This window comes from Phoenix dactylifera, chromosome 12 (assembly GCF_051530095.1).
Source record: "Phoenix dactylifera cultivar Ajwa chromosome 12, Ajwa_hap1_PhDact_Kaust_v1.1, whole genome shotgun sequence".
Lineage (NCBI taxonomy): Eukaryota > Viridiplantae > Streptophyta > Magnoliopsida > Arecales > Arecaceae > Phoenix > Phoenix dactylifera.
The window spans coordinates 27497643-27511116 of NC_143201.1; the positions used below are offsets into that span (position 1 = coordinate 27497643).

At 40.1% G+C, this 13474-nt stretch overlaps 1 protein-coding gene and 1 long non-coding RNA gene across 9 annotated transcripts; one reads left to right on the top strand and one right to left on the bottom strand.

The window, feature by feature from the left end:
- The first annotated feature begins 816 nt into the window (after positions 1-816).
- LOC120111940 (protein VERNALIZATION 3-like) lies at positions 817-2223 on the top strand. Its single transcript, XM_039130355.3, has 4 exons — positions 817-1283; positions 1412-1473; positions 1589-1629; positions 2000-2223. The coding sequence occupies exons 1-4, from the start codon at positions 1092-1094 to the stop codon at positions 2221-2223; spliced, it is 519 nt and encodes a 172-aa protein (XP_038986283.1). The 5' UTR covers positions 817-1091.
- LOC103710262 (uncharacterized) lies at positions 1716-12317 on the bottom strand. 8 transcript variants are annotated; one of them, XR_015972476.1, is made up of 5 exons: positions 10478-12125; positions 10316-10371; positions 8681-8794; positions 4165-4410; positions 3265-3776 (listed from the first exon to the last, which is right to left on the bottom strand). It is a non-coding gene; the product is annotated as an uncharacterized LOC103710262 (long non-coding RNA). The 8 variants fall into 8 exon arrangements; XR_015972474.1 differs by lacking the exons at positions 3265-3776; positions 10316-10371; positions 10478-12125 and adding exons at positions 1716-2228; positions 2402-3172 and having other exon boundaries at positions 8681-10305; XR_015972475.1 differs by lacking the exons at positions 3265-3776; positions 10316-10371; positions 10478-12125 and adding exons at positions 1716-2228; positions 3067-3172 and having other exon boundaries at positions 8681-10298.
- Between the last annotated feature and the right edge of the window lie 1157 nt (positions 12318-13474).

A 13474-nucleotide genomic window follows, 5' to 3' on the forward strand; every position in this document is an offset into this window, starting at 1 on the left:
GCGAGGAGGGCATTAGAGCTAGTTGCACAGCGCTTCAGATCTGGCTGGCAAGGAATGCCCGCACTCTCGGTGAGCGCAGGGTGTCACCGAGGTTTGTAGCAGAGCTTGCTCGAGCACAGGCTTTGGAGTTCAGACCCGCCCCTTCTACAGATAGACCTTTGACAGCTCGGGACACCTGGGGTTCCCCCCCTGCTTCGGCAGCTTCCCAGTTGGTGTATTTCACCTGGGAGCCCCCACCCCTGAGCTTCCTCAAGGTCAACTTCGATGGGTCGGTTCTGGATGGCGGCACGCGGGGCGGTGCAGGCTTTGTCATACGAGGCCCACACTCCAGGGTAGTGGCCGCAGGTGGCTGTCAGTTGTTCGATACATCGGTGCCTGGAGCAGAGCTGCACGCCGCCTGGGCAGGCCTTCGACATGCGAGGGCAGTATTGCGGGCCAGCTCGATTATCTTGGAGGGGGACTCGGCCACTGTTGTCCGATGGATTCAGAGGGGATTGGGGGGTGAGACTACAGACCATCCCCTGATTCGCGATATTGTGATGATGAGTCAGGGAGGGGCCACTTTGGCCAAACATGTATTCAGGGAGGCCAATGGGGCAGCCGACTGGGTGGCTGGCCATGTGGCCCACCACTCGGGGTATGCCCTTTGGGTAGGAGAGGCGGAGCTGCCATTGGCACTCCGTGAGGTCTTGTATTTTGACTTTATTGGGTGTATTCGTACCCGCTTTCAGCAAAAAAAAAAAAAAAAAAAAAAAAAAGAGGAGGTGCCCAGTGTTTTCATCCTTAGGAGTTGGAACCAGGTGACCAAATCAAACACCATTACCACTCGTGGAGCGCCTTCCACATGTGTTCTCGTAGTGGCTAAGCCCAGATTCAAATACGCCCTTTAAAGGACCTTAGCCCTTCAGTAAAGTTAGACGTGTGAGAATCCAGCGACCAGACAGGCTTCTATATAAACGCTGTACATCCATCTCGTTTCCTCAAGCTCTCTTCTTGAGTTCTCCTCTTCCCTTGTCTCACCCTCTTACTCAGGCTATATATAGTATTAGATCTACCATACCCCATAACTTCGTTCCTGCAACTATATTACAATGTCTGGCGACGCCTTGACTTTAGGAAAAGTGGTGGGGGATGTGGTGGACCAATTCCCTAGGACCGTGCCCCTAAAGATTTTCTACAATAATAGGCTACTTTTTAATGGTGCAGGGCTAAAACCCTCTGCAGTAGTGAATAGGCCCAGCGTTGACGTTGGAGGAGATGATCTCCGGACATTCTACACGCTCGTAAGTTAAATCCATTTGTTCATTAATTGTCTAAACGGCTAATGCATGTTATTATTCTCTCTCTCTCTCTCTCTCTCTCTCATGCTTCTTGTTGTTGGTGGCGGCTTGGCCTCTCTTCTCTGTAAAAGGTGATGGTGGATCCAGATGCACCAAACCCAAGCAATCCGACGTTAAGAGAGTACTTGCACTGGTGAGCTCCGACCGAGGCTTGTTAGTCATTTGAACTGTTGTTCTTGCTTTTGAGCCTTCTTATTCTGAACGTAAAATGCCATGAGTGCTAAATAGTTCTGGCTCTGGTTTTACAGGATGGTCACAGACATCCCTGGATCAACGGATACAAATTTCGGTGAGTAGTTTTTTTTTTTTTTTTTTGGGTTTAGGAGGGCCATCAGATAATCCTATATATCTTCATGTTAGAATCCGTACGGCTCATGAGAAAAACAGAAGGCATAATCGTTCATTCATATTGCCATACATGAGCGGATGTGATGTCTACGTGGTAAGGCAGAGGGCAGATAATGCACTTGCATGATAAATTTCATCTCATCCACATTGGCTTTCGTACAGAACATATCTATATTTATGCACCACGCAACCCAGTTTTATACCCTAAACGACTCGTTTACATATATCAAAAAAACAAAGGCCACCGTCCTGAATTTTCTTGCGGATCCAGTCTTCTTAGGTCATGCAATTTGCTTGTGGTGGTTTTTCAGGGAGGGAGCTGACGACTTATGAAAGCCCGGGACCGGCGTTCGGGATCCACCGGATGGTGTTCGCGCTGTTCCACCAGTTGGGCAGAGAGACAGTATTCGCTACTCCGACGCGGAACAACTTCAACACCAGAGATTTCGCTCAGGAAAACCATCTGGGGCTGCCGGTTGCCGCGGCATACTTCAACTGCCAGAGGGAGGGGGGCTGCGGCGGCAGAAGATTCTAAAGCGACTATTGATGTCATGGAGCAATAAGCCATAGCATAAAATTAGTAGATGAGAGAGCGTTGATGTCATGGAGCAATAAGCTATTACCATAAAATTAGTAGATAACAACGTACGTATCGTTGTAACCTATGCCTAACTTTTAAATAAACATCAAGTCAGCATCTCCAGCTACTTTACCTGCCTTCTATAAACATCCTGTCCACACACCTCCATCCTCTCGTATCAAGTCAATAAGCAAAAAAACAAACATCCTGTCATGGAACTGGAAGAACCTAGCTTCTTTTTCTTTTTTTTACTGAAAGAATGGAACCTATGGCTAACTTTTAAATAAACATCAAGTCAGCATCTCCAGCTACTTTACCTGCCTTCAATAAACATCCTGTCCGCACACCTCCATCCTCTCGTATCAAGTCAATAAGCCAAAAAACAAACATCCTGTCATGGAACTGGAAGAACCTAGCTTCTTCTTTTTTTTACTGAAAGAATGGAACCTATAGCTAACTTTTAAATAAACATCAATGTCAGTATCTCCAGCTACTTTACCTGCCTTCTATAATAATGTTCTTCAGCGATACACATATGAAGTGATATAATATATTACGAACATAAGAGTTGAAAAAGTTCGCACGGATGCACTATAGGGACTGAAATCAATTCGGTCATTCGAGATGGACGGACATGCATGCAAATATAGAATATGGTCCATGGTGCAACTTGCACAGATCGCAGTATCAATTTTTGGAGGCATGGAACAATGAATATTTTGACACGATGATGATACAAGAATTTAAGAAATTACTAGGAATAATAGAAACAGCCTCCTGAATATAGTTAAAACCTACCACTGCTGAAAAGGAAACAATATCTGCCTTAAGCTCTGGCGCTGTGAAATGTATGATCGCACCTTTATTGCCCATCCGCATCGACGTAGAAAAGACATTTTCATATCTAAATTAAAAATAACTAGTTACAAGTTAGGGAAGTCAAGATGACAAAATGCAGGCGACAGTACATGAAATTGCTACAAAATAAAGTTTAGAGTAGCAAAAGCCAAAGTTTATTGAAGTCTAGATGTTGCAAGAAGTGGGATAAAATGCATGATTTCAAAATGTTCATTCTTTTTGAAAATGTTTGTCAAGTCACTGCTACATGCCAACTTTTAAAAACTACACAAATCAATTATCTTTCAAATAGTTACATTAATCTGATTTTTAATGACTGATTTTTTCTCTACATCGTAACTATTGGTTAGTATATTCTGCTACGGATGTGACAAATGAAGCTCTGCTCTAATCAAGATTATCCAACCCCACAGGCTAGCCTAAAGCACTCATCTCCTCGTACATTTTATAGATATCGATGGTGTGTTACCGAAATCGAGTGCTTAATCGATACAGCATCTTCTTGCAATGCAGGATCTATTCTGTAGAATTGCTCTATGCATGCATGTTCTCTCTATTTTTCCTTTTCTTCTTGGTTGGGTGGGGGGCTGAGGTGGAAGTGTTTTCCATGGCGCTTTCCAAGTATGGCATTTTTCAGATGCTTCTAAGACCTACGAAGAAAAGGTTGCAGAAAAATTTGGTTATCTTTTTCAAAGGTGATAACAGAAAAATCATGCTAAAATTAGAATTTTTAATTTGGTTCATTTTAGCATAAAAAACTGGAACTGCAGATTTTAGTTACAGGATGGCCAAGTAAATCAATTTCAAGGTCGACAAAGCAGGGAATAGAAGGAACAAAGTCAAAAAAGTAGCCTGCTATATGATGCAGTAGAAAAAATTACCAAATCCATGGAACTTTTCCAAACTATGTAAAAAGACTAATAAAATAGTTGTAGTTCTTCACCGCTTAAGCATGAAATTGAAAAATAAGAATAGTAAGTATTTCACACATTAGTTATTAAGAATTAAATGTTTTAACAATAGGAGCTTGCAAAATACCTTCTTCACTAGGCCCCCAAAAATGATCAATAGCTCGTATATCAGAGAGCTTCATACCACCAACACTAAATAATCCTTCATGAACTACAAAAATCTTGCTATTTATGACATGAGCCAAGGTAAACAACAAAATACTGCTGCAGAGTTCAACAGATGTTCCGCTCAACTTTTACCGGACCTGTCCCTCAAAACCAGAAATTTTGTTGATGCTCTTACTTTCATGATTTCCTCTGGAAAGATACATAGCTGTAAATTTTTGAAAAGACAATTATGCAGATTAACCATAAAAGTAACTTGCATATAAAAATTAAAAAGAACTCATTGTATTCAACAGCGTATAAAATTGAAGTGCCAAATTATGCCATACTAAGGAGCAGATTAAGAAAAAGACACAATGATAATCCTGGATTTTAACAAAGATGGATAAAATAATCATATTTGAACAGCAGTATTACAAGTTCAGATGGTAACAAACTTAAATAAAGGAATATAAACATTTTATAATGTTGGCTTCAGAAATGGAAACATATTATGGAAAACGACAGACTTACAAAGTTACAATAGTAGCAATCTGTATCTCATAAATATCAAAACATAATATGTTTAGGATAGAACAAATTTTACGTGCCATTAATCGCTGCAACATGAGGATTACATGAGTTTGCAAAGTAAGTTGGAGATTTAGAGCTAATGCTAGGCCAATAGTCCAGATTGACAATCAAAAGCATGTTAGGGTATACATGGTGTAATTTCATTCACACAAGTGACTTGAATTACAAGCCAGGTCGACAAAACCATTCCAAACCGGACGGTTCCAGCCGTTCCAAGCCATACCGGCGGCTCACCGGTACGGTTCCGACAACGAAAACGAAACCCGTTGCCGGAGCTAGAGAGGAAAAAGAAAAGAGAGAGCGAACGAGAAAGAACAGAGAGAGAGGTCAGGACGCCGGCAAAGACCGCGGGGGGCCGGCGGAGGCCGCGGCCGGTTCCCCTACAAGCCCGAAAAACCTGGGCTGCTACAATCGTCCCCATCATGACTACACTGGATCGGAATGAAGATACACTCGAACAATATCATGGCCATCAAGCGTATTTGGAATATTAAGATTATTGAAGCTCGAAAATAGCAGCTCCGGCAAGTCTGGTTTGATACAGGTGAGGCAGCCGGACTCCCATTTTGTCGAAGTGGTTTCAGCTCCCTCCCTCCCTATGCCCTGTGAATCTGAGCCAATTCAGAGCATCTCTCTTGGTCGAGCCCTCTAGACCTACCGACAAAGTAAATTCTTTTGGAAAGAACTGAGTTCGTATGCCCGGTGGTGGACAACCAAACAAGCATCAAGCCTATCAAATTGCTTGGTAACAAAGCTCCCTCCTCGGATGCTGGACTTATTTGGTATGGGGTCCATCATGGGTCCTGCTTCCCTGCTTTAAAGCTTCAAGTTGTGGGTGCATACCCACCGGCCATATGATTCTATCTCGGAGGGGGCCTACGATGCTTGAGGAGCTGGTTTTGCATCCCTCTCTCAACGAGATACCCACATTCCTGGTTGCTTGCTGTTGGAGGACTAGGAAGGTAGAATGCGGAATATGAGACACGATGAAAGCCGAAAATAAAGTATAGGTGCAAAGTAGATAGCCTTTCTTTATCTTTTAATGCTATATTCCTTTGTCATCTCCTATGATGATTTCTTTAATGGTTTTGTCCTCTCCCTTTTTGTTGCCCTGATTTGTTCTTTCATGCGCATCACCTTTTTTTTGTGCAACTTTCTTTGTTTTCTAAATTAGTTAGATGACAAGAACGAATAATAGAAGAAGAATAATAAAAAACTATAATTCCATGTAATAGAAAAAGAATAATAAGAAATTTAGAAATAAAATGAAAAAAATAGATGCGCGATATTAACTCTTTCGACCACTCCAATCACCATGGCATAGTTTGGCATTTTGATTGCAAGAAAAACAAAGGTGAGTTTTTTTTCGATCTCCTGCTACTTTTGATTGCCGCGATATTAATTTCTGAATTTTGTTCAAAGAGAAAAAAATAATTCGGAATATATTGTCAATGAATTATTTCTTTCATTTTTTGTATGAAATTTTTTTGTGAATGATTTTTTTTTTCTTTTTTAAAAATCCCACTAAAAAGATAGAGTATAGGTGCAAAGTAGATTGCCTTCCTTTATCCTTTATTCCATTAGTTTCATTGACAAAAGAGGAGGACAACATCCAACTCTTAATACCAGGTGGTTTAGTTCAGGAGATCATGAGACTTGAGGAGAGTCGCTCCTTTGAAAAGAATAGGAAGAAAAAGGAGGTGCCCGGTGTTTTCATCCTTAAGAGTTGGAACCAGGTGACCAAATCAGACATCATTCCCACTCGTGAAGCGCCTTCCACATGTATTCTCATAGTGGCTTAGCCCAGATTCAGATATGTCCTTTAAAGATTGGTTCTCATTAACGGAGAGAGACAAGGTTGAATGACCAGCAGTCAGATGAACCTCGCCCTATCATTGCAGCTGTGCCTGCTTTCCTGAATCCAACGCCTCCAGGTTGGCTGCTGGGTGGTAGGACCTTAAGTCCTTAACCCTTAACTTACAAAAGAAAAGGACCTCAGCCTTTCAGTAAAGTTAGATGAGTGAGAATCCAGTGGCCAGACAGGCAGGCTTCTATATAAACACTGCACATCCCTCTCGCTTCCCCAAGCTTGATCTCTTCTTCAGTTCTCCTCTTCCCTTGTCTCACCCTCTTCCTCAGGCTATATATAATATTAGATCTTCAGTTCTCCTCTTCCCTTGTCTCACCCTCTTCCTTAGGCTATATATAGTATTAGATCTTCAGTTCTCTTCCCTTGTCTCACCCTCTTCCTCAGGCTATATGTAGCATTAGATCTACCATATATACCCTATATCTTCATTCCTATATCTATATTACAATGTCTGGAGACGCCCTGACTTTAGGTCAAGTCGTGGGGGATGTGGGGGACCCATTCCCTAGTTCTGTGCCCCTAAAGATTTTCTATAATAATAGGCTACTTTTCAATGGTGCAGAGCTAAAACCCTCTGCCGTAGTCAATAGGCCTAGCATTGACGTTGGAGGAGACGATCTCCGGACATTCTACACGCTTGTAAGTTATTTCCATTTGTTCCTTGTCTAAACGGCTCATGCTTGTTATTATTCTCTCATGCTTGTTGCTGGTGGCTTGGCCTCTTCTCTATTAAAGGTGATGGTGAATCCAGATGCACCAAACCCAAGCAATCCGACGTTAAGAGAGTACTTGCACTGGTGCGCTCTGACTGGGGCTTGTTAGTCATCTGAACTATTGTTCTTGCTTCTGAGCTTTCTTATTCTGAACAAAAAATGCCATCGGGTAAGTTATCAGGTACTAAATAATTCTGGCTCTGGTTTAGAAGTAGGGCCATCAGATAATCCTATATATCTTCATGTTAGAATCTGTACAGCTCATGAGAAAAACAAAAGGCATAATCATTCATACATAATGCCATACATGAGGGGATGAGATGCCTACGTAGTAAGGCAGAGGGCAGATAATGCACTTTATATATATACATATATATACATATACATATATATATATATATATATATATATATATATATATATACATATACATATATATATATATATATATACATATATATATATATATATATATATATACATATACATATATATATATATATACATATATATATACATATATATACATATATATATCCAAAAACAAAGGCCACTGTCCTGAATTTTCTTGCGGATCCAGTCTCCTTAGGTCATGCAATTTGCTGGTGGTGGTTTTTCAGGGAGGGCGTTGATGACTTATGAAAGCCCAAGACCGGCGTTCGGGATCCACCGGATGGTGTTCGGACTGTTCTGCCAGTTGGGCAGAGAGACAGTATTCGCTCCTCTGACGTGGAACAACTTCAACACCAGAGATTTCGCTCAGGAACAATTTCTTAAATTCTTCCAAACATTCATAACGCAAACCTACCATCCCTTATGCTCCTAGTACATAATACTTATATGCACCACCTTACCATCTAAAGTTCTATTATGGCCAATGGAGAAATATATACCAGACCAGGAACATTATCCTGGACTCTTTTCTAACAAGAAAAAAATTGTAGTGTCTAAGGATTTCACTACATAGCAGCGAGGCCAAAGTTCCTTTTTGATGGATTAAATTACAAATATTAAATTGAAGTTTTTTTCCTTGAATAGAATTTATTCAAAGCTATTTCAACGGAGAATATTTATATTACCGAAACAAAGTAATCCAAAATTTCATAGATAAATTACCTATTTTCCCACTATAAAAGAGAGCGAAGATGTGGTGAGCAGCGTTCCAACAAAGGCATGTAAAAACAGAAAGGAGTGTGAGCAAGAATTTTAAAGCCAAGAATTCATGAAGCAAAGAAGGCAGGCATCTAACACCAACATGATTAGTAGAGAGTAGAGACAATACTTATACAATGAAAATATATAGAAACTGCAACAGAGCTCACCTTTCTAATTCATGAACAGCAATTGCTTCTTCGAATCAAAGCTTCTGGACAGCCTTTAAACATTCCTTCAACCTCTTTGTAGCATCTGGCATCATTTGGACAATTTTTTTTAACCTAAGAGGATCAACATGTCAATAAAAAAACTTCTAGCACAATCAACAAAATGAAGAATATATGTATATGTTCATACAATCAACGAAATTAAGGAACACCAATCTAAATTTAAATAGCATATAATGGCCAAGCATTTATCATCATAAGAAGTGAAAACTCATGTGATAGAAAACAATGCTTCCAAATCAAGTGCGGTCCAAAAAGGTTACACATTGGCAATCAAAGATGTAAATAAGTTAATTACATAACTTGACTCTTCAACAGTAGAAGATTTTGAGATTAACCAATAAACAGTTCTGAAAGACAAACACATGATATTGGCATGTATAATTACTCATGATAATTTCCATATTTAAATTACTAAATTCATAAAAATATTGAGAATCTTTTGTTATCGTATTCACAAGAATAAATAAGATCAATAGGGGGGGGTGTCATGCCTCTGACCGAAATCATAAGCCAAGGAGAAGGCAATCGCCGCACATCCATAGAGAACTCTCTCTACAAGCATGCAAGGCATCTCATCACGATATCAGAATCAAGCAGCGGAATAAATTTAATAATTAAAGGTCAAGCTTTAAATTTAAATAACTAAAATCCAAACTTTCACAAAATCCAATAATATACAATGTCTTACAATTCCATATATTAAATCAGTAACAAACCCTAATCTATAATAAAGGAGTCAAAATTCTGCTTCTAATTACTCTTCCATAGCAAAATCCCATGCCACACTAGTTCGCTAAATCTATAAAAATGATAAACATTGAATAATGAGCTAGATAGCCTAGTAACTAGTAAGCAATGACACCTTACCTAGATTAATTAGGCAATAAGATGAATAATAAGTTACTGAAAATAAACATACATAATACATCAATTCATAAATCAAATCTAGATATATAGTATTATCAAAACATCACGCATGCGAATCCAATCTTTGTCATAATTCAAGTTTGCATTCATGAATCCTCTTTGAAAATATAAAATTCATCACGTCAACCATGAACTATCACCACAATATCCCTTCGGCAAGGTCCTTTTCATGATGCCGCACATCTTTTTGCGACGTGCTATGTATCTTCTTATGGCGAAGTCCTTCAGAATTGCGTATCTTCTTGTGGTATGCCATGCATCTTCTTGCAGCGCTAACCCTTCAGGACTAATTAAGTGCCAATATTTAACTCCCATTGGCGGGGTCCTTAACATAATCAGATCCAGAGTCCAAAAAACCATATGGTATTGAAATCTATATGCTATTGAATCAAATCTTTTCATCACAAAAACAAGTTTCATATTCCAAATCAAAATATACAGAAAACCATATGGTATTGAAATCCATAGAGCATAATCGATAACAGAATCAATACTTCAATTATGCATCATATAATATTCCAAAATAAGATATATTCAATACTATACATCAAAATTTATAAATTTTGAATATTACAACTCAAAATTTTATCAATATAAATATTTAATAATTGCCAATAAAATCTAGAAAAGTGAAGCATTATTTACCTTGTAAAAATAATCAGCCGACAAATCCAACTATCTTTGAAAATTTCCTTTGGAACCTATACAAATCAAGACAAGTTGGGATTGGACTCTAGACCTTATCTTTGCTGCCACCCAAAATAGAGTGGACAAAAATCTAGGGATCTGTTTTTCCAGAAGGCAGACCCTTTGATTGTCAAGAACCATTTCAAAAGAAAGCATGCTTTTAGGTATCCCTCACGCATGATGTTTCAATCTTAAACCTCATTACCATCAGATCCCGTCCATATGAACCCACAAATCAAATTCTGCTTAGCCCGCTCTTGGATCTACATGATCAAGAGCATGAAAATATACGAGAGTTATTACAAAGCACAACTATTCATCCTAATATTAGTTTTTTCTTAGAAAAAAGAGATATTGAGGGAGGCAGAACAGAAGGTTGCCGCTACTTCTCTCTCAGGAAGAGGGGAAAGGGCCTTGGTGGCTGATGGTGGTGTTGGTGGCCCCAGCCAACCTCCCAGTGACACATGCCGGCGATGAAGATGATTGGTGGCGGACTGCCAACAAGGATGAAAAAAAAACTAAGAAAAATTTGGGTTTGAAAACAGGGTGACTCATTGCAATGAAATCCAAAGGCAATAGCCGTCATAACTGGACAATCAGAGGTGGTCCTCGATGGGGGAAAAAAACAGGGAGTGCCGAAGTGGTGGGAGATAGATTCTCGACTCCGGCGAGGAGATCATCGGGAAAACAAGGTGGAGGAGGAGGGCTTACAGCTGATGGTGAAGATCTGAAGAAATAGGAGAGGAGAAGAAGAGGGTTTAGGCATGAGCTCGCTGATATATCACGCTGGTGAGTATAAAAGATGATGTTGTATGTTCATGATATTACATTGATGCCAAAGTGCATAATGGAATAGGAGATACTGGTAATGGATGGCATTGTTTATTTTTTTCCTCGGCAATGATTAAGAAATAAAACTTGGATTGACAAAGGCGATTGGAACAACAGAAAAAAAAGCTGCATTGCAGAAAGAATCAGAGAAATTGACCACTAGACGCAGCGTTAGGGTAATTCGTTTCGTGCCCACCTACCAAGGACAACCCTCATTCAACATCAGATTACAAGGTTACTTCAGTTATCAAGAAAACAACCTAAATTAATTGCATGCGAAGATGCTACACCAAGTTCCCTCTTTTTAACCTTCTCTCCAGAATTCTGAATAGAACGAAAGAAAGAAGTATCAAGAACTTTAGGATCACAAATTCTAACCCAGTAAACGCTCAAATCTCAGTGATACGGAACAAAATAACAATCGAACATTTGTCGAGAATCGGAAACAAAAAGATCAAGAAAATAGGATCTAGAGTTTAGATGCTTTATCTGAAACACATAGCCGGCGAAGAGAGAAAGATGAACCTCTGAGAGCCGGCGTGGCGACGTTTAGATGCTTTATCTGAAACGGATAGCCGGGGAAAAGAGAAAGATTCACCTCTGAGGGCCCGCGTGGGCTTCAATGGGGGTGGCAGCCCGCCCGCGCGGTAAAAGATGCGTGCCAATCCGAGTTCTTCGATGTAGAGGAGACTAGGGTTTTTTTTTTTTTTTTTTTTTTATTGGTAGAAGAACTGGGTGGGACGGGTCGGTTTCCGCTGGAACGAGATCAGAGGGGACAGGGATTCTTGGATTCAGGGTGTTGGAAGAGAGGGAGGAGAGAACCGAGAGGCGAATGGTGTAACTGGGTCGCCTTTTATGTCGTCCCGCACGCTTGACAGATATTCTGATAGCGTTCCATACGTTTCATTTTATTTATTTTTTTTTTTTTTGATATGTCTGAATGTATTCACGTTAGACAGATAGAGAGAAGGAAAAAGAAGACTGAGGCCCTGTTTGGGAGAGCTTTTGGAGGGCCAAAAAAGCACTTTCTGGCCCTCCAAAAGTACTTTTAAACAAAAAAAGATGTTTGGTAAAATTTTGGAAAAGCTGTTTCAGCTTTTGCGGAAAGCTGAAAACAGCTTTTGGGGGGAAGCTACAATTTGTCGCTTCCCCCCAAAAGCTGTTTTCAGCTTCGTCGGAAAGCTGTTATTTTACCAAAAGTACCCTCATTTAAAAATCTTTTTTTCCTTCCAAAGTGGCCCATCCACCGCCTCTTCCTCTTCCGCCCATCACCCTCCTCTTCCTCTTCCTCTTCCGCCCATCCCCCTCCTCTCCATCTCCCCCGCCGCCGCCCATGACGCCCTCCCCCTCTTCTCCGTCCTCCGCCGCCGTTCCGTCTCCCTCGCCGCCGCCCCCTCGACGCCCTCCGCCGCCCTCGACGCCCTCCGCCTTTTCTCCCTCCTCCTCTACCGTTCCCTCTCCCCCATTGCTGTCGCCAACGCCCTCCTCCTCTGCCGCTCTCTCTCCCCCGCCGCCGCCTCCGACATCGTCTTCCTCTTCTCCATCCTCCTCTGCTGCTCCCTCTCCCCCGTCGCCGCCCCTGACTCCCTCCGTCTCTTCTCCCTCGCCCAACCACCTCTCCCTCTCCCCCGACCGCTCTCCCTCTTCCTCAAAGCTTCTCTCTTCGGCTTCGTCGCCCATCCTCCCGTCGTCGCACCGCCGGGAGCTTGATCGCCCCTTTCATGATCATGCGGGATAAGTGAGGCAAGGGAGGAAGAAGGGAGGGGAGAAGCTTCGGGAAGGAGGAAAAAGAAAGAAGAGAAGGAAAACAAAAGAAAAGAAAAAGAAGAAAAGAAAAATAAAAGAAAAAAAAAGAAGAAAAGGAAATGAAAAAAATAGAGAAGATAGAATAAATAAATAAATAAATAAAAATATTAGTAATTGTTTAACCAATTTTATCATCTAGCAAGAAAATTTATTAGGGAGATAAATGGTCATCAGAAGAGTAAAAATTAATTTACGCTAATAATTAAATTTTTATATTTTTATTATTGTATTATACTATAAATATAATATAATATTGTATCATAATACATTAATATGTTATGTTAAATAATTTAATATTATATTATATTATGAGAAATTAATTTATGGTAATAATTATAATATTTTATACCTTTATTATGTATTATACTATAAATATAATAATATATTACATTATATCATAATATGTTAATATATTATGTTAAATAATTTAATATTATGTTATATTATGGAAAATTAATTTATGCTCATATTTTTGATGAT